Source organism: Coturnix japonica, chromosome 7 (genome assembly GCF_054131305.1).
Source record: "Coturnix japonica strain WE chromosome 7, WE-NBRP24, whole genome shotgun sequence".
Classification (NCBI taxonomy): Eukaryota; Metazoa; Chordata; class Aves; order Galliformes; family Phasianidae; genus Coturnix; species Coturnix japonica.
The window spans coordinates 23128664-23155981 of record NC_140669.1 but is presented as its reverse complement, the minus strand read 5'-3'; the positions used below and the strand labels follow the sequence as shown (position 1 = coordinate 23155981).

The window sequence follows — 27318 nt, the reverse complement described above, 5'->3', positions numbered from 1 at the left end:
CAACGGGCACCGCGCGTGCGCCGAGGGGCGGCCTCCATGGCGGCGCCGGCGGGAGCCCCGGCGAGGTGGGGCGGGCAGGGAGCGGGGCGGCGGGCGGGGAGGGGCGCGGTGTGACCGGCCCAGGGCACAGCCCCGGCGGAACGGGCGCCTCGGGGCTGCCAACGTGCTGCCTCCTGCCCCCCTCGATGTAAGGAGGCGGCGGTGAGCGGGGACGCGGGTGGGAAGGGGGCGCGGCCCCACGGGAGGAGGCGAGGGGCTCCCGCTGCGTGCGCTGCCGGGGTCCGTGTGAGTTTCTTCGTAAGACCTCTGTATTATTGTATAATTGCAGTCCTGGAGCAGCAGGGCCTCCAGCAGTGCACCCTTCCTGCCGAAGGCTGAAGCTGAGTGCAGGACATGCAATATAGCTGTCAGGGTGCTGTAGGCACTGGCTTGTATGGTCCAGCTTTTTGTCCTTTTTTTTTCTTGTTGGCACTGGAACACACGGAGGTGTCTGAGGGGATTCCCGTACATCAGTGTAATCCAATGTGCTTGCTGTCACTGTGAGTTCTTATCTTGTTTTTGTAATACTTCAGCTTTCTTTTAAGACTGACATCCACGCTGTTGTCTCAGTGGTGAAAGTAGATGTGGGGCTGCAGGATGTGCCACTTCTCCGGGCCTCACATCCAGGGGCAGAGCAGCACCTGCTGCTGAGAGCACCTGGAGTCCTGTCCTTGGGGCAGGTGTGTCTGTGGCGTTACATGGAGGAAAGGCTCGAGCAGCTGAGATCTGCCTTTCATAGAGTCATAGAACGTCTGGGTTGGAAGGGGTCCTTAAGATCACCTGGTTCCAACCATGCTGCTGCAAGCAGGGACAATTCTGCTTAGACCAGGTTGCTCACAGCCCCATCTAGTCTGGCCTTCAGTGCTCCCAGGTAGGGGGCATCCACAGCCTCCCTGAGCAGCCTGTTCCAGTGTCTCACCACCTTCACATTACCAAGAAACCCCTGAGCTACCAACACGTTTGCCTCTGGCACTGATTTGTTGGTTGCAATGCTATAGGCTGGACTGTAGTGCATTATGTTGGCTCTCTTAAAATTCCCATCTGTGAGACTGTCCTTGATGCTTTGCTGATGGAGTTGTGCTTATCTGTGTGTGCTGCAGTGTGTGGCTGTTTACTCTCTTTGTGGAGTTGAACTAAGGCCAGCAGTGACCATAGATATTGCTTTGTTTGAAGCAGAGCATTCTCTGTGTGGCAGGTGGAATAAGGGAAGCAGTCCTGCAGGGTTCGAAGTGCTGGGCTGGGAGCAGCCTGGGGCTGTCTGAGCAGTTCCTCAGTCCTGCACTGACCTTAAGCTCCTACACATCTCTCCTGGGCTTCCTGGTACATGTGTGTTGCTGGTGTGTTGTATTTGAAATTGTTGTGTATAACACTTAGGAAGAGATGTGTATTATTTACTAATTCATGACAAATCCATACACAGGAACTGTCTTATTTGAGGAATCTGTTAGTAATGCTTGTCTAGCTATAAAGCAAATTAACTATGTATATGCTTTTAAGAATCTGTAGAAATATATTGCTTTAGGACAGAAAAAAGAAAAAGAAATCATCTTTTAGTTTGGAATTGCACAGAAGTGAGACTCATGAAGCTTGAATGGCTACAGCATAGAGTTAATTCTGGGGCAGTACACATGCTCCTGGTTTCCCTGGGTTAGAGCAGTGCTTAGACAGAGCCACCAAACAGAAGTAGACTGAGGGTTTCTTTGAAACGCAAAGGTACAACTTGAGGCTTAAGGTATTTCTGGTCTCTTTATACTAGGAAACCAGAAGAATGTCACCATGTGTTTGCTCTGCTGCTATCGCTTTTCCCTGTGTTTTGTTATTAACCAGCCTGCAAGGTGGAGGACATTGGCTGCTTGGGCTGCTGGTCCATCCTGGTGCAGCTGTCCCTGTGTTCTGGAGGAAGGTTGCAGAGCGCTCAGGGCACTGTTCTCTTCAGGTTACCTCTAAGAAATGAATGTGCTGCATTGGCTAAACTGATTTACCTTTACATCTTAGCTGGGGGAAGCTGGTTGAGTGATAATGAGTGATAATGAAGTCCAGCTCTGTCTAGTGTGTGTTATGTTTTATATTTCTTTTTCATTTGCTTTCAATATGCTTTACATATTTAAAATGAAACATTTCGTGTTTTCGGATCCAAAGCTCCAAAATACTTCATAAAAGTTAGTAACTTTATTTAGAGCTTGGCTTGGAATATCCTCACTTGAAAATTGAATGGAAAATTAAACCTGCTTTAGATTAAAGTATTTATTCTACTGAGCATATGAGCAGCTTAACTTCACAGTGTTGTTCATATTAGTAGGATGCTTTATTCATCTTCGGAAGCCAAGATGTGAGTTTACTCTGTCCGTGGTCTTTATATCTTTACAAAGCAAAATATATTTGTGTTTCCAGGGTAGTACAGCTCTTTCCCAAAGGCTTTCTAGCCTTTTATGTTTACAGCAAAGCTGTAAATGGTTGAGAAGCCACAGCCAAGGTGGTCTTACTGAAGAAACAAACTGTGTTTTGAAGAACATAAAGCTGTTAGGAGTCATGTACTCATCTGCTGCTGCCTGCCCTTAATATAAATTTCTGGAGGGAAAAACTAAGCACGCTTCTTCCTCCTCCACCCAAACTCCAGGAATGAAGTTGTCCCCTCTTCACTTATGTACTGGAGTACATTACATGCTTTAGTAAGTGGCAGAGCCAGGTGTATTTGTTGTGTTGTCTCGTTGCTTATAAATATTTGGGACTGGTTGCTCTTTAAAAGTTGTACTGTCTGGGTCCAAGCCTTAAACTGTGGCTGTGGCAGTTCGCTGTCTGATATTCTGTTTGCTTGAAGGTTTGCAGCAGGCTTTCCTCTGGGATGAGAGGTAAATCTCCCAGGTGCTGGGATCTCTGTTGTTCTGTCCTTCATCACTTAGTTTGTGCCCAGCTTTGTTTTCAGATATTTACTGTTTTCCTGCCCAAAGCTTAGAGCTGTGGGCTAACAACAGTAACTGCCTGGCACTTGAATGTTGTTTTTTACCTCTTCAAAACAAAGCACAATATATTCCAAGGTGGCTGCGTGACAGATTTGGTTACTTGAAGTCCTGTGTGTTACTATGGAAGGAGGTGACTAGTATTTTCATAAAGCAGGGCTGGCGCATCTTTAAATATCAAACGTCTCAGGATGTCATGAGATAAGTGCTTGTGAACTGGGTGCAAGGCAGAAGAGTGTGTGTGTGTGTGTGTGTTTATCTGTGCATGCAATGAGCTGAGCAAATTGTCTCACACAAGGCACTCAATCAAACTCCTGGAGCAGCACACTGACATTTTTCTGTGGTGAATAATCAAGTGATAAAGAAGCAATGGTTTTTATCTTGAGGGTTTTGTTGTGAGTGGGCAGCAGGGCTGGAAATCATCAGGCTGGATTTTTAAGACCAAAAAAAGCCTGCAGCACTACCTTGGTTGAGGCAAAAGTACTGAAATAGTTCTGTAACTTTTCCAAGTCATCTCGTAATGGAAGAAAACAGACCACAATGTCGCTATGGGAAGATGTAGTGTTTTGTCTGTAGGCAACCTCAGCAGCACCGGGCAGTCGGAAGCAGGTGGTTGGGGTTTCTGGGTGAAATACAAAAGTCCTGGTTCTTTCGGTGTTTTCTCTGCATCCTCTCTGATTAATTTACAGTACGATATTGTGTCAGTGTGTTTGTTGTTTGCTTTATACATTGGCTGCCTTCAATAAGCACAGAAATTCCTTCTGCCGTGTTCTTGTGCTGTTCAGTTTTGAACTGCTGAATGTCCAGATGCTGCGTGTCATGATGGTAGTTGTATCTCCTGACTGCTGTTACAGCGCTGGGGAAATATTTCACTGTGACTATGAAATTCTTCATTAAAATAATGCTTGGTGTGTCTCAGTGTAGAAGGGGTTCAGATCATCTGGAGATCGGGTCCGATTGCTCAGTCACCGCGTGTCATGTGTTGCATTTGTATTTTCAGCATGAAAATGGAAAACAGAAATAGGACTTGCAGCTCCTTACATAGGAGGGCATGGAGCACCGTCTAACACATTTCCTGACCTTTTGAATTCTCTTTTTTATTTTTAATAGTGGCGATCTCTGCCTGGGACTAGAGCAGCCTTTTTCCTCTGACATCGTGTGACCTGCATGGCTTCCAGGGAGCCGTCACTGGGTCAGAGCGGCTCTTCTGCTACCTTGCCGATCGCCGTACGCCTTTTGGGCAGCTCCGCGACTGCGCGGCCACCTCCGCCTCTATCCGCAGAGGAGCTCCGCCTGCTCGAGCCCAATGGCCAGGCGCTCTGCGAGCTGCAGCCCCTCGGGGCGCCCAGCGCGCACATGGTGAGTGCTGCCCAGCGGGGCGGGCGGTGAACATACAGGTGATGGATGGGGCTCTGCCGAGGAGCCCTGAGAAAATGCAGTGCTCTTCTTGCAACAACAGCCTGCTCAGTTTTATGCAACGTGGTGAAGCTTTTCCCCGCTTCAGTTTATGCTCCTGTCGCTCTTCCTCAAGTAGGGAGATCCTGCCTCCAGCCAAACTAATTTTATGAAGCAGCAGCAATTGTCATTATTCAGTATTTGTTCTTGTGTGGTGAAATCTCATGCTGCTACCACTGCTACTCTTTCTGTATCTGCTGGGTTGATTTTGTAAGGGACTGTAATATTAGTGTTGCCGGTAGTTAAAAAACACAAAACAACCTGAGTCATTTTACGTGGTGCTTTATTAAGGGCTGGGGAGCCTGATGACTAGTGTCCAAAGTCAGAGTCCCGAACTATAAAGAAATCACAGGGTTTATATACATTTTCTTCAGGATTGCCTCGTCATTGTCTGTTACGTTTCCTTGGTTACAATCAGGTAAGACTATCCCACAAAGACCTGAGGAAATGTGCTGTACATTCTTCTCATCCTTCGATTTGTGACATTACAGGATGTTCCTGTCAGAGGCCCCCTTTCTGTTTACTATTCATTATCTCTAAAACGCTTAACCGCTCTACCATCACACCATAAATGTAGACCTAATTTTTAACATACATTGTGCTTTGTTCCTAAGCAAGATTTATTACTTAGATCCATGCTTGGGTTCATAAGAAGCACAACTAGCATTCCTAGATACGTGAGAAACACAGACTAGGCCTAACTACGAGCCTTAGCATGACTACTGCTACTATTATTTAAAGCACACTGTAACATTAGCAATAAGCCAACCTGTTCTGTCAGGATTTGGGGTGGCTTTTTTTTTTTTTGCTTTTTTTTTTTGCTTTTTTTTTTTTCTTCTTTGAGTTAATTTGCCCAGTGTTGATTTGTAGTTCTTAGCTATCCTGTTACGAAGTAAGTGTTTTTTCACTCTAAGGTTGTGGTTGGCATGTGTTGTACTGTCATTGAAAGGCATCTCACCCATTTGAAGTGTAATAAATCAGAATCGAGGTTATGTTTTGTCATTTAAGCCTTTATGTTGTTTCTGGAAACAAGCCCTAATAGTTATGAAAGTGTTTACCGTAACAAGTCTTTTCAGTTTTCCAGAATTCTGGGAGATTTAAGTCATTTGTTTTTAAAGCCCCACAGCTTTTCTTCTGTCTGCTTTTCCATAAAATGCTGCCTGTAGAGCTCAATTTCTTAGGGGAAAAGATTGAAGGCTTTAATACGTTATGATTAATTCTACTGGTCTGCAGCAATTCCAACAATGAATGGCTTTCAAGTCTTTGAGATCTTTCAGTTTCAGATAAATGTGTAATTCTTTATAGAATCCCCTAAGGTGTTTTTTTTCATCTCCATTAATCAGTTAAAGGGTCTTTTTTAGATGGTGGTAAACAATTTTAACTAATGAACAATAAATAGATGGTTTTCTTAATATGTAAATTCAAGTTAATATACAGACCCTAGTCCTAGCCAGAATAGTTCCTGTTCCAATAATAAGCAAAACCAGTCAACCTGCATCCTGATGACAGTACCAACTAGCACCACTCATACTCGTGTGTGATCACCATACAGATGATTGTTGCCAGCCAGACAGAAAATGGCCAGGTGCTTCACGTCATTCCTTCTGCCCAGCCAGGAATGGCCCAGGTGATAATTCCTCAGGGTCACCTTCTGGATGTCACCAGCACTCAGGGTAAGTTCAAGCTGTGGGACATGAGGACTGAATGTATCCCTTGTGATTCTTCTGTTTTCTTAATTTTCTTTTATGAACCTCTTAATTCTATGTTTCCTTTCCTTAAGTAATGTTAAAAGACAAAAATACATGCTTAAATTATCTGTTTTCTGATTACAAATATGGCCCACAGTGTTTTCTTTGGAGAAAGCCCTGTGAAATAGAGGTTATTATGCTCACTTTAGATGCATCAATGAATGCAGAGAGGGAAATTCATGTTCTGGTCTGCACCAGAGACCATGTGTGGTGAGTCATCTTTTGTGAAGCCAGGAGTGAAGTATCTAGGTAGAAATTCAGTTCCTCATGAAGTAAATGGCTTGTAACTTCCACTTTATTGCCAAGATTTTGCCCTAAGTGAGTAAAGTGTCACACCCTAGGTATATGCTGAGATGTGCAACTTAGTATGTAAAAGACTTCGTAGTTGTTCAGTCTTTAAAATATCATTAGGAAGACTTGACAGAGATTAAAGGGGAAGAGCAGAGTGTAAGAATGAGTTTTTCTTTGCTGCGGGTAGTGGTAATAGATAAAATGGCACAAGCGTCAGAGCAGAACTTAGGCTCTTGAGAGCCCATCTGTTTAGAAGGAGCCAGAGCTCCAAGCTTTGAGCCTGAGTGATGTCACTCTGCTATCTGCGTTCATAAATCTTCTGACATGTAGTGGAAATGCTGTCATGGCCTGAAACAGTGATTGAGCACCTAGTAAGAAGGCAGGGCCAACCTAGGGGAGCTCAGGTGTGTGCAGTGCAATGCAGCTGAGTTACCAGAAGGGTTGAGCCAGGATCCATCCTTCCCAGACCTCATTTAAGGACTGGCAGGGGGGACAAGGGTATCTTACCATGGAGGTCCCTGCCTACCTGAAGCCTTCCAAAGTTAAGCAGCTTTTTTGCCTTCATTTCTGTGTCCATGGTTGCTGCTTTGGGGTTTGTTCTCATTTGCTGCAGCCAAGGACTTTGCCACCCTGCTATCACTGTATTTTCCATCACATTATAGCTTTACATGACAGAAGTTGTGTAGTGGGCTGATTTCTGTACTGAGTCAATAACTTACTTCTCTCTCTCAGAACTGGGGAAAGAAGCTTTCATAGTTGAAGGGCAAAAATCTAGAGAGATCTCTCTTATTTATCCTGAGACCAAAATATCAGTTATCTGCTTTCACAGTTTTCCTTTACATTATTGCTTACCTATATGAATGGGCTTTAATCCAGTGCTACTGTTTGCTATACAGATTGCTTCCTGGTTGAAATGTTTGTTGTAATGGTGTGTCAGATTCGATTACCAGAGAGGTCTTGCATCTCTTAGAGTATCAAAAAATAACAAACAAACAAACAAAAAACAAAAAAGGAAGTTTTGTTTGTTTAGGTGTTTGTCCTAATTACTAAGTAGTATCATAATCTCCTTTCTTAATTTAAAGCAGCTGCTGTGAGTTTTGCAGCAGGGTAAAATAGTCAGGCAGTCCTATATGGATCTGCAAAAACGTATAACAGATTTTCATGTTGTATTTATTTACTTTGTTGTGGGGTTGTTAGCAGTAACACACCAAAGCGTGTAAGTACTGACAGCCCTATCAAGTGTGTCTTCAATTGTGTTCCTGGAGCTGCACTTCTCCATGGTTCTTCTTTTGGACGTACTCTTATTTCATCTGTTTAAATTTTGTGTGTTGGAGAAACAAATGTTTTATCGCAGTTTGTGACTATTCTCATTTTAAGTTGATATGTTAACCAGGGGGGTGTTTTATTTTTACAAAGATGCTTCAGAAGAGAAGTGTGGTGATGGGAACTTGCAGACTGTGGCAGTGGCTGCTATAGCAGATGGTGCAAGTGGTTACATTCTCCATCCACAAGCATCTCTCACCATATCAAAAAAATCAGCTACCAGGTAGGTCACAAGTTGAGGAGATTAACAATCACTTAATTCCTTGTTTTATGAACTCTGGGTCTGCTTTGCATTGGTTTATGCTCCTTTGAAACAGAGAGGCAGAAGAGATTAGAATAATCCTGGCACTATAACACAAATTATATACGTTCAAGCAACATTTAAAATGAAGTGAAATATTCTGTGTATGGATGTCACAGACATAGTTTGTATGTGTTAGAAGAATGATCCTGGAAAGGAGACATGTTTGTACAGACAGGAGATAATGCTTTTGGGTTTTGGAATGATTGATGCTGCAAGCATGTGCTGTTTCCATTCCAGAATTTAGGGAGTGAAGAAAGTAGATACTGACTGCAAATAGTTATTGCAGCTGTGTTTTGTTTTTGAGATTTAAGGTATACTAACATGCAGTATCTTACATGCATTGGATTTCTGTTTAATCATCGTAACTCTACCATCAGTTTGCATAAGAAAGTTTATAAAATACTCAGCCCAGTGTATTTCACAGTATTTTTTACTGTTTTTATCATTCAGTCTTATGAGAATACTGAATGCTCAGAGGATGTGTTGAGCAGAGAAGACAGTTATTATTATTATTAATTGTACATACTTAATGGTGAATTATTTTAATAGTGAAATAGAATATGGAGAAAATGAATCCCAGTTTTTCAGGACAAGTTGATGTAATATCTATAGTTTGATCGTATGCTGTAGGAAGTTATGTAATGCACTTATTTGATGTGATAGCAGTAGTTTAGGCTAAACAATTGCTTTCTTGAGTGTCTATGTACAGTTACTGTATTTATTTTTTTTTTTCTTTTTCAGGATATTAGAAGACTCCTTTCCCATCCCTCTCCAGCCCTTGCCAACAAATACACCAGCATGGGCACGCCGACTCTGGAACTGTGAGGTGAGCTGCAAGGAATTCTGACTCAACATGTGTTGAACCATATTGAAACCAAAACACTGATTCTATTTCATGACAAAAATAAACTTTATTGTTATAGAAACAGTGTTCAAGCTTTTGGGTGTTATGAGATTGGACCGATACTAGTGCTGCTACTGCATTTTGCATGTAAAATGTTATGGAATTCCTTTCTTTTTGGGAATGTCCAACTGTCAACAACTCCTAAGGCATAAATTGTGCTTCTGAAATCTCTCACTGCCGTACAGTGCTGGGAAAAGCCACTGATCCCTTTTTGCATGTACGGTGTTACTGAGTTCATTCGTGAAGAAAAAAGAAACCCTGTTATCTTCTGCTGAGCAAACCGCTTTTCATTAAACTTTGTGAACTTTATATTTAAGCTTTGTGAACTTTACATTTGGGAAAGGTTGATATCCCTTTTTCTGGTTACGCATTCAGAAACCATACAATGGTCCTTTTCTCCTGTTAATTGTACAGATAATTCACCACGCTAAATGAAACTCTGCATTTATTCCCTGTCTTGGCATTTGTCTTAACTTGCACATTGTTAGATGTATAGAAATGTCTCTATATGATAGCTGAGTTGGTACTAACAGCTAGAATGCATCATAAATCATTTAAAAGGGAAGACAGGATGGGAAAGTTCTTGAGATCACCTGCCCCAGCTTCCTGCAACCAGAATCTTCCTGATGAATATTTATTTTACTTAAATACTCTTAATACTTTTTTGAAAGAAAAAGCATACTATCTTATTCACTTTTTCAGATATCATTGCTGCTTAAAGTTGTTTTTTCCTGTTGTTTTGGCTACTGATAACTAGAAATTGCAGCTGCAAGGGATTTAGAAATGAAACATTTTTCCTTATCCATTTTAAATGATTTTTAAATTAACTGAATATAAAAATATTCCTCCTTTGGTTCTGTCTTTTATTTCATACAAATGATATTGTCCAATATTGTTTCTACATAGACATTCATAGATCAGAAAATTGTACTAAGTATTCCTTCCATGGTGGAGATGCAGTTCTCACTGAGTAAAGGAGCCACTTCAGGTGGCTGGTTAGTTGTTGAAGTCCAGTAAGATGTACAATTGCTGTTACTCTGATGCATATTTCCCATTTTGATGTACTTGTAGCTTATTTGAGTCACTTATTACTGGCTTCATTTTGTGAGAGGACTTGTATTATGGCCTGCTGTATCTACCTGAGTCTTATAAGAAACGTCATTTGTTGTGTTTAAAATTTGCAGCAACCACAGTAGTATAAGAGTATACTTTTAAAGAAAAAGGCAAAGTAGTGTCTGTTTGAATGTCTGCTTGTCTCTTCTGAGGATGTAAGCGTCTGTTTCTGCTGAAATATTGGCTGTATGCATTAATCTTCTCTATTCCCTTAAAAAGGTAAGAAAGTAACTTGTCAACTGTTCTGCCAGCAGGATTCAGGCCAGGGAGGAATCATCCAAATTCTCTTCCTCCTTGTGTGTGCTCAGTAGATCTGCTTTGCTGAGTTTCAGTCAGTTACACAGTCCTTGTAAATCCACTGGGAACTGCTTAGATGCATATGTATTTTTATGGGCACAGAGACAGTGATGTTTTGAGGTGCTGTTTATGTTTGCTGTGTTGGTGTCTCGAAGAATGTGTTATTACAAGAAACAGGATAGACATATACAGGTAACAGGCTAGAAGGGTCCAAGAATAACCTGGGGATCTGGTGGAGAGAATACTGTACCTTAAGTCCAGTCATTCTTGGTGCAGACCAACATGTTAACTCACAACTGCACTTTCTCAGTCGTTTTCCAGAATGGAAACATTAAAGTGGATGTCTGTGTGTATTTTACAGAAGATATCAGCAGATGAGGCTATGTCATAGCCCAGGTACACACTGCCCATGGTGTATCCCAGGGTGTTGCCAGGACAAGACTCTGAAGCACAGTCAGCACTGCAGGCGCAGGTGAACACAGAACAGTAAAAGCTGCAACTGTCCAGAACTGGCACTATGTTCTGTGCTTAGCACTGGTTCCCTGTCTGCTTTGCAATGCTCAGTTTACACTTGCAGTGCCTAGGCAGTGTAATGCCTCTGGGTGTCCTGCTGCTGCTACTTCTGTTGAGAGAAGCTGCAGTCTTAATGTATGTACTTTTGCTGAGTTGAGGTCAGGGGAAAGAAATTACTGTTTAAATTTTTTTTCACTTGAACTTTGGCTGGAGTTAAAGGGTTGAAGAGAGTTACATTACTTCAAGGTAATTACTTTGTTAACAAAAAGTTGTTTTTAAAAAAGAAATATATGTGTGTGTATATATATATATAAAATAATTAAAGTTTTCAGTGGTCTGATCAGAATACATTTCCAGCATGTGTCAACATACTGAAATAAGGCGTAATTACAAGTACATTAATTAATCTATGATGCAAAGCTAAAATTATTTGTTTGGAATAGTTGGTCTCGTGTGTCTGTTAGCTTCTGCTTGGGAAGCTCCTAGGGAGTGGGGATCCTGTGTGCTGTGTGGTTTTCTTTCATTGCCGCTCACTTTTTGGGAAGGTGTTCTATTTTATGTAGAAGTAAATCTAGAACAGGAGATGGAGCCCTAACTGGTAATTTCTGCTCGAGTTCTACACGTTTTCTCTCAGCTCTCAAGAATAAAGTTAAAGATCCGTTTATAGTGACGAGATAAGGAAGGTATGGAAAGATAATTTCTAGCTATGCAATATTTGCAATTCCTCCTGTGAAAGGGGATAACCGTAGCTGTCTGGGAAGATACTTCTGTATCTTTCTGATCATTTCTGTCCATCTGTGTCACATATAATCTCTGACTAAGCAATTACTATTTCTTCCTCTCTGCAGCTGTGTGAATGCAGCATATACAGATTGTTTTATGTGCCAGAATGGTGTGCATGCGCACAGTGAGCTGCTGCTATGTGAGCAGCTAGTACCTCAGACCAACTTGCCACCAATGTGTGCATACCCTTATCCTGCAGGGCTCATGCCAGCAGCAGTGTTGTGTTGCCCTGCTTCATTTGGCAGGGGCTCGTTTGCTCTTTGCTGACTCAATTACTTGTTAACAGAAACAATTTTTTCTCAGGGTGTAGCTTTATGTAGCTGTTGCTGATATATTTTTTGAGATAATAGACTTAGGGAGGCACTGCTGTTGCTTTTGTTGTATGTATTGAAACACCTGTCTGCTGTGTTATTGAAAGTGGTGAAAGGGATCAATCAGGTGCTAGTATTCATTCACCGTGTGTTTGTGCCATGGTTATGCTGTAAGCTGGCAGACTGCTCAGGGTGTTACTGTCAGATGCTTGGTGTCCTGATCCTGTGCTGCAGATGAATCAAAGTGAGAATTACGTTCTGGGCTCAGATGGAAAGCTTACTGCTGCCTTGGTGTTTGTTGGGTGGCCCTGCTGTGCCAGCACTGAACCAAATGAGGTGGATGGCTATCAGTGGCTAAACAGCTGTTACAGGAGGTGCTGCAAAGTCAGTGCATTGTTTGTCATTGGTTTTGTAGGTCTTTCTTGGAGGTAAATCTAGGTGCAGTTTTTCAGGAGTTGACCACTGCTTAGCAGAGGTCATTGTAACCGTAGCTGTTATCCAGTGGCATGTCTTGTGTTTCTATATGATTTTGAGAATTAGGAGTGCCTTGAAGCTTTGGTAGGGGACTACATTAGATGTTAAATTCAGAGATAATGATCCTCTTTGGCATCAGTTGAAAATATTCACCTCAGTTGAATTTATCAAGGAGGTGACTGCAGTGTCCTCTGTAAATTAGTGTTGACAGTAACTCTAACCTTTCCCAGGGTTGTTGTGTGCTTAGGATCTGGTGCCAGTGGAGACTGCTCTGGTGCTAGGTACAAGGTAAAGTGCGTGTGGGGGAACATGTACAAAACATCAAAAACCTGAGCCTGTGTCCTCACGTGCTGAGTCCCTGAATGCTTTTGCTTTCTTGAGTAATGCAGAGCAGTCAGCTGGGTGAATAACCCTATTATTTCACCTCCTTTCCATGCAGAAAATTGGGGACTCATACCGCGGCTATTGTGTGAGCGAGACAGAATTAGAGAGTGTTCTAACGCTACACAAGCAGCAAACACAAAGTGTGTGGGGGACACGCCAGTCTCCAAGCCCGGCCAAACCTGCCACACGGTTGATGTGGAAATCTCAGTATGTCCCATATGATGGGATCCCCTTTGTCAATGCAGGTAACTAACTTCTTTTGTTTTAATAACTACTTTGAAAAATCTCAACATCAGTTGCCAACTAGCCATGAAGAAGGATCCTTGTGCTGTTCCTTTGTGTCAGTAAACTCAAAGCACAAACAAAACAGGAACCAATCAACCAAAAAAAAAATAGCATCTTGAGTATCTCTATGCCACAGTGTGAAAGAGCTTGTTTCCCTGAAACCACAGGCTTTGTTGTGAGTGTTTCTTTCCCCTTGTTGTTTAGAAATAAATTACTTAATTATCATTTGATGACGGTTCTTGTGAAGGAGCTCTTTAGATGGAAGTTCCATTTGCTCTGCCAAGACTTGGAGTTTCTCATAAGGGTAAGAGCTTGTTTTAGTATTCTTGCCTTACTTGGAGATCCTTGGAAGAGTCTGTTCCATGGGGTCCAATATGATACTTAAACGTTCCCCTTTAAAACAAATTAAAGAGAAGTTAAAAAAGAGCACCAATATTTGTCAGCAGACTAATTTTTTTAATGAACATGCAGCCTTTACAGATTGGTAAATGCATTCTTAACTCACGCAATGTGTATGTGAAATTAAGTTCATTCAAATACACATTTAATGTGCTTTAATTGTCACATGTGAATGAGGGGAGTGTAGGTTATATGCTTTTTTTTTTTCCCCCTGAAAGTAACTGAGAAAGTGAAACATTAGCTTCAGTTTTATAGCTTCAGCTAAAAGTTGTGAGGTATAAAAATGCTAAGAACAAAGCCAAAACAATCTGTACTTTTATCAGCAGCCTCTTGAAATGCATTTAAGACATCTCTAATTTTCTGCAAGATCTGCTTAATAAATGCATTCCTCCATGGTGTGATATTTAGGACCAAAACACGTAGGCTATTTCCTCCTTTATGTGCTGCAGACTAGTAGAGACTCATTTTTATGTTGTAATATTTTTAACTTTGTTTAGACCTCTGTGTGAGCATTATGTATACATCTAATGTGTTGTCCTTCCAATGCATTTAGGTACAGAATATAAACACTCTATGAATAATGTTCATTACAAACCTTTTAGCTCTATAGAGCAGAGGCTGAAAATATGGCTTACTGAACTGCTGTTAAATCCCAGATAAGTAAATTCTAAATTTCTCAGGAGAGAAATCTGGCTCAAGGAATTTACCCCTTTCTCCTTAAGTGGAGCTGGACTGTAATGCTTTCCCCACTGTGATTCTGCTTCTGTTGTAGGGAAATGAAATAGAAGGGAGAAAGCTGGATAGTTCCTTATATATTATAAAACAAGAACTAATCCAAATCTTGACTCTTAAGAAGTGTAGATGGCTGATACCTTTGTAAAAGAAGATTCAGTAGCTTTTGAGATGCATATTAATAAGAACTAGTTTAAAGGTCTTGAAGTCTTTTCAATCTTAGAAAATTATTGGGTTTTTTTTTTGTTGTTGTTTTTTTGTTTTTTCTTAAAAGGTTGGATATCTGTTTATTGTCTCTTTTAAATTTCCCTTATTTTATATGCATTGATGTGTATATGTTTTTTAGTAATATCACACTCTCAGGCACTAAATGATGGAGTGTCTAGTGGAAACACCTCATGTTGCTGTAGCGATACCTTAAAAAGGTTTTGGTTTTATCATTTGCTGTATAGGCAGCTCCCTGCCTATATACTGGAATATGTAAATTATAGGTAGTATATGTATACATATATGTATACATGTGTATATTAATGTGATACGGGAGGGGTGCAAGTTCTGTACTTGACCATGCACACCTTGTTATGCTTATTAACACTTCTGTAAGTGGCATGATTGGAGTAAGCCTTGTATTTGAATGAAGTTAGAGAGAAGCAATCTTTGTTTAAGCTTGTCTGTGTTCATGGCAGTATGCCACACTGAAGCAGTGTTATTTAACTGATAAGGTAGGTCAGATTTGCAAGTAAGAATTTTCAGGGCAGCATGGTCTGATGTACTGATTAAAGACCTTTGCTTCTAGTTGTGAGGTTTTCTTGGTTACTGTGGAGATTTTGTGTCTCTTATTTGTATTTGTTTTGAATGCTGTTCTCCTTTGGTAGCTAGTAAGGGTTTTCATATTGTAAAACACTTGATCAAGTGAGAACCTAATCTTTTGCCCCTGTGTATCTTCAGGAGCATTGTGAAATATAATCACTTGAGGAATGCTTTCAAAGTGCTCCATGTTCCTCATGTGCTGTGAAAGAAGAAGCCTTTGCAGTGTATTTGAATGCTTGCTATGTTTGAGTGTTCTGTTGTCTAAAGAGTCTGATAAACAGAAACAACTTTTTCAGGGTTTTTGTCTTTTCTGTATTTAGTGTCTTACTATGATGACTTCTGTGGTTGCTTGAATAGAATGGATTATTTTCTGTTCTCAGGAAGCAGAGCCATTGTAATGGAGTGCCAGTATGGGCCAAGGAGAAAAGGGTTCCAGTCTAAAAAATCTGGTGAGCAGGAAAGCGCTTCTGGCTATCTGTACAAAGCCACTTGCCCAGCAAGGTAAGGACTGGCTATAAAGCTGCTTGCCATCCTAAGGAAACATGCTTCTTGTGAGCCTTGACAGCAGTGTGCAGTTTGGGGGTGGCAGCTGATATCATACAGTGTGGTTTCTAGCTTGGTGTCCTTGATAGCCTGAGGGAAGGAGAAAATACTGTTTTGTTACACTGTGTGGGGCTAAGACTTGATAGGTTGCCTACGTGTGAAGTACCGGTACTTCACCACTTGAACTACAAGTGAGAATCAATGGAAAATAATGAGGAACATCTTATGATAGTGTCCTTTAGTGACCATATTTGATCCTAAGACAATGTTGTCTTTTTTTTCCTTCAAGCTTTTAACTGCAGTTGTATCGGTAAATCATTTGAATTTAGCAGAATTCAATATTTGCAGAAGAAGTTACAGTTCTTGTTCACTGAGGACTTCCTTCTTATCCAGCTCAAATGTTTTGTATTCTTTTTGTATCCTTGAACACTCTCCTGGGTTTCAGCACCACATTTATTTTCTCTTTACAGACCTAAGGGTGTGCTTATCTGGATGGGCACAGTTAGACGTGTGTATTCAGCTCACATTTTGGGCATGGAGGCAACTCCAGCTTGTCCAGAAATGGTGTTGTGCATTTACACTACTGAGGGAAAGAAAATTTTTGCTGAGGCGCATAGCTGTGGCCAGGTGACTTCCATACTGGATCAGGTGTATGTGTACCCACCTGAAACTCTTTCACAGTTAAAAAGTCTTCACTTCTCTTAGAGAGTCCTCACCCTTTGTAATACTGCTTGATTTTTTTTCTGTGATAGTATGTGATACGAAGTAAATGGGAGTTTTGACTTCCCATTGAAGGAGACTTCTTTTTTGTTTCCTCTTATTCTCCCCATGGAAGGATCTATATTAAAAAAGTTCAAAAGTTTCCAGAGTACAGAGTTCCTACTGACCCTAAAATAGACAAGAAAATCATAAGAATGGAGCAGGAGAAAGCATTCAACATGCTGAAGAAGAACTTGATAGAGGCTGGTGGTATCATCAGGTGATACTTTTATTTCTTTGATACAAAAAGTGCAATTTGCTTAATTTTCTGTATGTCCTTGATTGCTTTATTTAGTCTGATTGACACTGTGTGATTTTTTGTTAATAAGACTCATGGCTCTGGATTATTTTATTTAGTAGATGTGTTAAATACTGAGCTGTGGAACCTGAGCAGATGTTTCCATGCAGGGAATGCGCAGAAATGCTTTTACTGTTGGGAGGTTTAACCTGGGTTATCTTGAATCATAGGGTGTGAGAGGACCCTGAGCTCAGAAGAACTGTAGATTACAGCTCAGGGAGCTGTAAAAACTGCAGTCACTCTAACTGGTTCATTGATGATGGTTGGGTTTTTTTGCTCAAGAGATTTATTTTGCTGCCTTTGCTTGAGAATCAAAAACACTTTCCTCCTTTCCAGGTGGTATGTGCAGTTACCCACTCAGCAAGCCCACCAATATCATGAAATGGAAACTTCTTGCCTCCCTTCTTCACCCTCCCATTTTTCTGCTGCTTTACCTGAGGAGGAGGAGGACATTGTTAGAGATGAGAACTGTACTTTGCCTTCCCGCCTTCATCCTCAAGTGGCAGACAAGATCCGAGAACTGGTGTCTCAAGGAATAGAGCAAGTCTATGCAGTGAGGAAGCAACTAAGGTATGGAGCTCTCTGTCAGTGCTTAGTCCACGCTATACATGGTTTTGCATTTGACTAATTTGATTTGGAAATAAATGGCATTACTGATGCAGAATTAAATGTATTTCCAACATGTTATTAACATCTCTTTTTTATGGATTTTGTCTTCTCATTTTATTGTAGACTACTGTTAAGAGCTGCTGTTTTCATAAAATTTTGTTGAGCAGAGGAATATTTCTTAATTCCAAACTCCAGAGCAGATGCACAGAAAACTGGATCCAAATATCTTTTAACTTGCTCTTGTGATGTCACTGCAAGCTGGAGAGAGAGATGGTAGCGGCAGCTGTAACAAGTAAATAGCACAGTAGATCTTAAATATGCGTCTTTTCATTTTAATATATTTTTTTGTCCTTTAACGTGACAGAAAGTATGTGGAAAGAGAATTATTCAAACCTGATGAAGTGCCAGAGAGACATAACCTATCCTTCTTTCCCACTGTGAATGACATCAAGAACCACATTCATGAAGTGCAGAAGTCCCTGAGAAATGGTGATGTGGTATATAACCCAGAAAGCATTCCAGCAATGGTATGTTTGCCCTAGTGTTTCTTTATGATTTTTGGAGTTGAATACTGCAAGTCTTATTTAACTTTTACCATTTAGTTGCATTTCAGAGTTCTCTAACATCCTGTTTCCAGCAGCAGTATTTCTTGCTGAGTAAAACTGAATTAAAAGTGAATAAAACCTTTTAACCACATTCAGTATTTATCTCATCAGCCCTGGATGACTATTGAGTGACACACACAGTGCTCATGTAATGGCTACATGAAGCATGTGGTAGAGAAAAAATGACATGCATCAGAAAGCTATTAATGGCTTTATCTGGTTGCTGTCGAAGTTACTTCTACTTTTCCATGTCTGAAAAGTTGGAATGAGGTCTGCCTCGGGTGCAGCTTAAATTAGCACTTGTACAATTCCGTGGGTGTACTTTCTAGCAAGTGAAGCAAGTTTGAAGTAGATACTTCAGAATGTTGAGTAACTCTTACATGTAGTTCCTTAATTTTTTTCCACCTATTGAGCGCTAAGAAATGTACAGTGGTCCTAGTTTTCCCAGTTATTAGGTTTAAAATCAGCTTTTCCAAATTACACTATTAAGTAATGCTGTGTTGTTGGGGTTTTTCCACTCCCCTTAAACTAAGCTGGGCTGAGTGGGTGATGTTTGTTGGCCAAATTGTGGTTTGGCTGGTTTTTTTTGTTTAGTTTAAAGTCTTCAAGTTTTGATAAGTTGACTATAGCCTTCTTGATAAAGTGCGTGTTAAAAATAGTTTGCAGTATTTTTTGTTTTAAACCAAGAACTCCCAAAATGGAGTTATTAATAATAAAAAAAAAGACGTAGTTCCATACACTATTTTCTTGCACTTTCTGAATTGAGCCTATGTTTCTGCAACAGACAAACATTAACTCTGAGAACTGTGATCTTTTTCCTTTCAGCTGCAGTGGACCACAGACAGTGGGAATGTTCTCACAGAAACAGTGACTGTTACGTTTGCCTCACCACCTTCCGATGGTAGGACTGTGTTAGTAACTTGTCCCCAAACATAGTCTGCTTTGTTCATGATGTCACAGAAATTGAGTTTCTGTCCAGGGAGATCGCAGTTGTGTTTTTATCACTCATCTAAGTTAAGAAGAACTATTTTGGAATTATTTCTGTTTTGAGGCAGGGAAGGGCACATTGTGTTGGGTTTTTTTTTTTGGTGCTGACTGCAAATACAAGGAAAAAATGCATAGTCTTCAGAATTATAAAAGCTGTAAATTTGTCTTTTATTTGCATCCTCAAGCAACTGAAGTTTTTCATGGGATGATTATTTTCAAAGAGGAGTTTGCCTTGGATGGAGGTGCTGGTAACACTTGTTATTAGAGAAAGTGAAATTCATATCCATCAGGGGCACACAGCTGGGACCAGCTGGGTACTTGAGTTCCATTGCTGGTCTGTGCTCGGCACACGCTGACAGTACCTTGCTATAGGGGACTCCTGTGCATACTGGGATTCCTGCTTCTCGGGAATTCATTGTTAATGACTATACTAATGCGTGAAGCCAAAAATAGCACCTCTTTTAAGCCATTTTTCAGCTGGTTAACAAGACTTCTCTCACTTCACTGCAAAAACTGTGTGGATTTATATAGACATTTATTTTATCCATATCTTTTGGGTGTTTTTTTGTTTGTTTGTTTGTTTGATTGATTGATCGATTTGGAAGAAACTAATTGTACTATCCTTTCTTTGTTGCAAGTGCTACTATTACTTCAACTTCAAAACTCTGTCTGGAGTTCCAGGCATATGAGGAATGTCCTTCTTAGGATACTGCTTTTTGTCTCTTTACCACTAGGTGTAACAATCACTGTCAGAATTCCTAAGTCTGTGTTCCCTTTTACATCTCTTGTGAAGTATGCTGACAAATGGAATGGAGTACCATGGATGTGTTTAACTTCTGGTACTCATACTGAAAATCCATGCAGTGTAAGGACTTGGTAGAACTGGATTTGGTGTAGTAGATTTGTACCTAGGCTTATTGGTGTAGAGTACAGTCTCAGAAAAGAACTACTATCTCTTCCTACATGTGAATATTCATATATATTTCAAGTTGCTTAGATGGATAGAAGCTCTGTGTGATTTTTCTTTTTTTCTAGAAAGCTTTTTGAAATTGTTGATTCACATTTTTGCCCATTCGGTGGATTAATCCGTATGCACATGGCTAACTTTTATTTCATAGTTACAGCAGTAAAATTGCAAAGTAGAAACCTAAGCATAATCTAATTGTGCCTGTATAAATCTTAGCTGAAATGTCCTGGATATCTCAAACAGGAATGGAATAATCCTACTGGAATTTTATTTACTTATTTATTTCCAGAAATTGCTGCAAGTCTTGATTTCCCCAAGTTTTAAGGAAATAAAGACAATTATTTTTGCTCTAAATAAGAATTTGAAGAATACAATCTGTAGGCATCAGATAAATGGGCTTTCTTTAAAATTACACGTGATGTTATATTGCATAGAAGCTTTCCTAATTCTACGAATATGCTTTGGAATGAATGAGAAGACTTGCTGGATTTTCTGTGTATGTTTTCATTTTGGAAGCTGACCTTTTAATGCCTGTCTGTTGTTGAGCCCTTGCTGCAGGTGCCTGTGTGGTCAAGTTATTAGATTGCTATTTTGATAGAAATGTTTCAGCTTTTGTTTTAGACTTAGGAATACAACACAGAGTAGGGAGCAATTATGTTGCTGTCCAGAATCGTTTCTTTTTCGTTCTCAATAGATGTTCTATCTTCCTGTAATGTTTTTTTTCCTTGTAACCAACTTTATTTTTTTCTTTAGCATCCAAGCTCTTCTGCAAAAGAGAAGAGCATATATTTATATACACATCTTTCCTACATCTATATTGAGATTGAAGGGCCTTGGCTTGTTCCATTCACAGGGGAGGGTTTTATACAAGGAGGAAGCAGTTCTAACTGTCTGCTCACTGTCTGTGGCACTGCAGGGAGCTCACCAGGGGAGTCAGTCATCACCAAAGCAGAATCCAGCCAGAGTGCAGAAACCTTACTATCGGAAAAAGCTCAGCTGTTGTCTTCTCTCTCTTCACTTCAGCCCAAGATATTTGCACAACTTCAGGTATGGTCAAATTTTTTAGAGAATGTCATGTGTTCTATGCTGGGAGAGCTGAAGGAAGCTATACATATCAAGTTTCCCCTCAACTAGTGATCCCAGACACTGGCTGCGAAGGAATATGGACTTAGGAATAGCTCTCAGGTCCTACTTTGGCCTCTCTTATATTGCACAACTGGTATCTAGTTATAGTGCAGGAGATCCCTCTGCATTGTAGTCTCTTTTTGATGGCAAAACCTAGAAGGTGGAGGAAGTGAGTTTCTGCCCCAAATCAACCACCTTAATAATCTTACACAATTGCCAGTCATTTTGTGATAAAAATGCTGCAAAATTGAGGAAGGATATGTCAGTCATATTCCTTTAAATATTTCTCCAGCCTCATAAGAGTAAGTCTGTTAAAATCCTGAAACTGCTTCCAGATGAGAAATGTAGAACTTCCAGATTGAAAAGATGAGGTGCAGGGTTAAGAATACCATGCTAAAAAGAGTTTCTTGTGAAGTTCATCTTGCCTTTAAACCTGTGTCTCTTAACTGTCTTTCCTAAGCTACCTTTGTATCTCCTGAAGCTCATAATTTCTTCCATAGAAATGCAAACTGCAGTGAAATGCTGTTCTGCTTGCTGTCTGCTTCCCTTTCTGAAGGTAGCCACCTTGGCTTCACCCCGCTATCCCTTACAGCAGTATACTTAGCTTTTAGTGCAAATCCCTCATGGGAATAAACAGTATTGAGGAAGGATCTGAAACAGAATATTTGTCCAAAATTAGACTTTTATGGACCTTAGTAGTTTTCTAGGTGCTGCTAGATTCCACTGTCTGTTATGTTTCCTGAAACAAGTATAATCAAAAGATGCTGAAGTTGACTCTTAGAAGAGGTGATGTGTAGAAGGTCAAAACCTATCCAGTTCCAGCACTGCAAAATGTGTTATTAAATGTAAATTTCTTCTGCTTTAAATGCAATTATATTTGTACTTCTGCTTTCTCTTTCACAGGGATTACAGCTGCAATCAAACTTTACGTCCACAAATGGATCAACAGCACTGATAGCTGTAAATAACCATTCCAGTTCTGTAAGTCTCTTGGATTCCATAGAGAGTGCAGTAACCAACCATCCTCCAGTACTTGGTCAGGGGCACAGTCTGCAAAAAGGTGCTGGCCTAACACAGCACAGTGCTGCTGCTTCTGCTTTTGAGACTTCTGGTACTGATCAGAATCTGGTTTCCATGGGCCAGCTGGTAGCACTTGACAGGGAAGGGGACTCCAGAAGCCTGGAAGCAGGAATCCAGCAGGTTCTCTTGGGAGATGTACAGACTATCCCAGTACGGATTGTGGAAAGCCAGCCTGCACTTAGTAAGTTGCACTCTTCCCAATAATATGCAAATATAGAAAATACACTGGATTTTGTTTTGTGTGTCCTAAAACAAAGTAGATAATGGTGCTGATTGAGGGAGCTCCAGTATAGGTTTGTTTTGGCTGATTCTAAGTAATATTTACTGTAAAACAACGACGGCTGTAAAATATATTTATGTAGCTTTTGCTATAAAAGTAGTGACTTAGTTGAACTACTTGCCATCACGTTCACTGACGAAGTACCAGCTTGTTAAGTGCTGTTTTGCTCTGAATCCCAACATTTAGCTGAAATGCTTCAGATCTACAATTTTGTTAGGAGAAATAAGCAGATAGAGTAACAAATACTGAATTTGGTTAGGAGTCTTTGGAAATAAATATTTTTTCAGGTCTTTTAAATCACCATTAGAATATTTCACTATGGCAGTATCGTCAAAGTTAAATGTAAGAGTTCTTCTCTTGGCTGTATTCATAGGTTTTTTGTAGATTGTCCTCTTCCTTGTTATAATGGGATTTCACTGTTCTGCTGAGAAACTTTTCCTTCTGGGTAAGGGTTATTTAAGAGAGGCTGTCAACTGTACCTCCTTCACTCAGTTGTTTAGCCCATTTGTGCAATCAAGATGTTTATGCTTTTCAAATATTAATATTTTAATATACGTTTTAAAATACTTCTACATACAAAAATTTAGCCAAATATAAAATTCAAGTTATACAACTGCAGGAACTGTACTTGCTGCTCCTCTGGGATTTCCTTTTACTTCTGCTCAAGATCTTAAACTATCATCATCACCTGGATTTGGAAATTGTGAGGATGTTGGTGCCATTCCTAAGTTAGGAGGAAGGCTCACTCATAAAATGCACCGATCTTCCTCTTTGTCATTCCTGAGTCCATTTCTTTGTCTGAAGAGCGGGAGGACAGAAACAAATCTGTAGTGAAGAGGAATTAATGTTACAGAGCTGATTTGGATGAAACACTCACCCAGTGATTATTTCAAGAGGCTTTTTCTGCATATGTATATACATGCACCTAGTTCAGGTTACTTTGTATGTTCTAACCTTTCTCTTATTGAAAATGATAGCTTGAGTGAACTATTTCCTGATGAGAATATACATGCAGTCACTCAATAATGGCCAATTGTGCCTGAAGTTTAAGTCTGTATATTTTATTGTTTATTTGTTAAACAGTAATGTGTCATTATCTTTTAAATGCATACAGTTAATTGGGGCTGAAATGTTATCAGTGGTATTTGGACTTTAATATTTTGTTTTGTTCTGTTTTAAGCTGAAGATAATACAGAGGCTGGTATCTGTATAAGCCAAGTTAAACAAGAGCCAAGAGAAAAAGCACTGTCTGTGGAGCCAGATAAAATCAGAGACTGCCAGAGATCCTCCTCTGTTTAAATCCGTGAAGGCTGTAAGGATTTCCTAATCAGAGGACTGTAAATGCCTTGGAAAGAAAGGCAGATACTCTTAAGATAATGCCATTCTTTTTAAATGGCACCATGACATTCCCACTGGGCATATTTTACAATAGTTCTGATGGACAACTATTTTGATTTACAATTGATGTGACTCACTGCCAATTCCAAGTCTACTCAATTATCAGATGAAACTCCTCTTTTATTTTATGTTTTGAGTAATTTGGTTGCTATCCAAATGGTCCATTTTGGCCAGCATTTCTGAAGGTCTTCCACAGTTAGTTTTAGAATGTGGATTAAAATGCTTGATTTGCTTTTCTCCATGAGACCGTGAACTGTTACAGCACTACGCAGTCCGCAGAATCTGCCACCTCCCTGACTCTGGAATCCAACAGCAGAGTTTGTGAACACAGTAGTTTTGTGACAAAACAAAGGTCTGAGAGACTACATTTCAAAGTGATGGAGGACATGGATGCTTAAGAAAATGCAGCTTTGACTTGATCATGTTAATGGTGTGAAGATCTAGGAGTGAAGAAAGGTGAGGATGCCAGGTGAACTTAGTTGTATGATGGAGAAGCATCTGTGAGTTGTAACAATGAATGTTTTCAGCTTATGATGTCTTTAAACTTGTGTTCTAACTTTGTAATCACAGAATCATGAAGGTTGGAAAAGTCCTTGAAATCCAGTCTTCAACTGGTCACCACTAAACCATGGACCTAAGTGCCAAATAACACATCTATTTGTTGCCACTTGCAGCCTTTGCAGTGTTACTGTAGCAATAGTTGGTTGTTACATTTTAAACGAGTCTTGTATCTAGTCTTTTTTTTTTTTTTTTTTTTAAGAAAGAAGAATTGATGCTGCAGTTCCAACTTCTCTACCTTTTGCTTTATGCACTTAAATTATATTTGAGTTAATATCTTAACTTGCTGCTGTTTATGATTATGAGGCTTACAAAATACATTACTAACAGAGAGGCCCAAGAGAACAAAGCGAGTAATATAAATCTAAGCAGTAATATAAATCTAAGCAGTAATATAAATCTAAGCAGTATATACTGTCATCAGAACATTCAGGAAACAAACTTGTTTGTTTTTTTTTCCAGTAATAGCAGCTTCTACGACTGAACTGGTCTGAAGTACTTAAGAGTTACCAGGAAGTTTAATGAAGCTGAATATGGTTGAGTAGTACTTTAAAAAAACCTGAAATCTATTTAAAGCAGTCAGTGAAATGAAATTGATGCCATCATAGGTATCAAGTTAAACAGTGGCAATGGTTTTTCAGACACTGAGATTTTAGAGTAGCATCGAAAATATTTTGTGTACAGCAGTACCAGCAGTTCCTTTTGAAGTGGTTGAGAAATCGATCATAGAATTAGATATTGTTCTGTATGCTGTACAAGACTGATGGTGGAAGACTTCCTCTTCTCCCCTCTAAAAAGCAATAAGAAGAAGTTAAGTTGACTTATGCTGAGAGAAAATGTTAGCAGTGTTGTATGGATCTATATGAATGTGAAGATTATTGTTTTGAAATTACTACATTTATTAATATGCATTCAAGGCATTCACAAACCTCATTGGAATGGTGGCCATTTAAAAGTGAATTTTAACTTTCTTTTGTATGTTTAAAACTTTCAAAAGTCACAGGATGAAACTGTATTCTTAATACCTCTGTAAGCAGACTCTGTTAGTTGTTATACTGTAGACTTAACATAAACATATATTGACTTCTGTGAGGTTAATTAACTATTGCTGTTAATACTGTTCATTTTAAGGTTAGTGTTTATGGATTAGCTTAAATCTGAACTTTCCAACAGATGATAAATACAAAGAGCCAGTGTTTCATCATGCAAGTGCATAGAGAATCTTCAGATGTTTGGAGTCTCTGATACTTGTTTCTGCATGGACTTGTTTTGCCTTACTCATTTCTGGGTAGGTAAATAACATGAGGTTCACCCTTTTGGTGGTGGTATTTGTTTGTTTGTTTGTTTTCCTGTTAATTGTGGAAGTGTGTCCGGAGTGGATGTTCTCTGCTGCAGTCAGTGCTCTGGAGGCAGTAGTCATCTTTTCAAATTTAATTGTTACATACCAGGATGGGTACCTTATTCCACATTGCCCAGTGATTCTGCCACCATCTGTTTTTCTTAAATTAATGCATTCCAAAGTATATTTCCTTTCTCCCCTTTAAGAACTTCTTTCCCTTTGTGTATTTTTTTCCTCTTTAAAAGAATCCTTCCTCAATTTTTTGGGAGTGCTTATTCCCAAAGTAAGTTACAGCTAATGAGCAATAGGTTATTTCAGTTTTGGGTCTGGTTTTTTGGTTTTTTTGTTTTTTTTTTTGTTTTGTTTTGGTTTTTTTTTGTTGTTTTTGGGGTTTTTTTTTTTTGTTTGTTTGTTTGTTTTCCAAAGGAACCAATGGACTGGTGGCTTGTGTAAAAACCTGAAGAAAGAAATTTTTATTTCCAGCCATTCTTGCTTTAGTTCTCTCATCAGGAGATCTATTTTTTAACTGATCCTGTGCTGAACGATATTTCTGAAGGTACTTATATTTTTCATGTAGTGTTCATAGCTTGTGGAAATCTTGTAATCTATTTTGAGTTACAGGCTATGAAATTATTTTTATAAACGAGCCTGATTTGCACGATACCTTGAAAACAACAGAAGAAAAAGTTGGTAGAAGTTAGGAGATGCTGTAGACTGTTCAAAGGCTGGGGATGAAAGTGACAATTCTGTTCAGTGGGAAATTTTGTTTGAAAAGCTTCAGCCAATGTTTTCCTTCATTTTCACAGAATTCCACTTATCTTCCAAATTCATATTCCTGTTTACTACTGAGTTGTCTTTTAAGTTTATGCTTCCTGTTTGAAGGGTATGTTTATGCTTGCTTTGTGTGTGTTGCTGATGGAGAACACGGGCTGGTCACACATGTTCAAGCATCTGTATTCAGATAAACAACTTAGTTCACTATTATCCACTTAAAATTTATAGAAAAAAAAAATCTCACGTATACAGAAAAAAATCACAGGTAAACAACATCACTTTCAATGCACTTAAATTGGTTTGAATAGAATACTCAAGGTTGTTTTTTGTTCATTTGTTTTTCTGAGAAAGCTGTGTAACTTGGTGCACAGTCATTGGTTGTGGCGTTAAGTTGGATTTGTGAATGTTTTTCTGGTTTGCTTTGTTTTCTTTTTATGTTCACGTGTTCGTTTTGCAAACACAGAGATCCTGAGCTTCCATGGCACTGTAAATGAGCAAAGCGTTTTCCAATCTATTCTCATTCTCAGTTGCTATAATGGTGGTTGGTTGGCTTTACAAGAAGGGCTGTGCTTATGTATATGCATGCAAAAAAGTCTTTTGCAAAAGCATAGAAAAGACACAAAAAAGGCACATATCTATAGCTCTTATCCAGACTGGCAGCCTCTTGGATGAAAACCGATAGTGTTAATGAGTGCACAGGTTTGTTTTTGCACTGTTCAAAACCCAAATTTGGTTGTGTGGTATGAAGACTGTTGCGGCTTATACAAAATTTAGAGACACGAATGTCTGTATATGTATGTATATATTTATATTTATATAGTAATTTAATGTATAGTACTTCTATTCAAATGTAAACTACTTTCTCTTTTAAAAA

The 27318-nt window shown here is 39.5% G+C and overlaps 1 protein-coding gene across 8 annotated transcripts; it reads left to right on the top strand.

The window, feature by feature from the left end:
* On the top strand, window positions 1-27318 carry CARF (calcium responsive transcription factor). Of its 8 annotated transcripts, XR_014948344.1 has the most exons (15): window positions 1-65; window positions 4107-4355; window positions 6004-6124; window positions 7907-8036; window positions 8859-8943; window positions 12952-13141; window positions 15503-15623; window positions 16501-16644; window positions 17059-17292; window positions 17696-17858; window positions 18762-18837; window positions 20807-20937; window positions 21919-22276; window positions 23556-24229; window positions 25505-27318. XR_014948344.1 is itself a non-coding variant. In XM_015868205.2 (14 exons), the coding sequence occupies exons 2-14, from the start codon at window positions 4164-4166 to the stop codon at window positions 23672-23674; spliced, it is 2064 nt and encodes a 687-aa protein (XP_015723691.2). In that variant the 5' UTR covers window positions 1-65; window positions 4107-4163; the 3' UTR covers window positions 23675-27318. The 8 variants fall into 8 exon arrangements, 5 of the variants coding, with proteins under 5 accessions (XP_015723691.2, XP_032301541.2, XP_085409512.1 ...); XR_014948345.1 differs by lacking the exon at window positions 16501-16644; XM_015868205.2 differs by having other exon boundaries at window positions 23556-27318.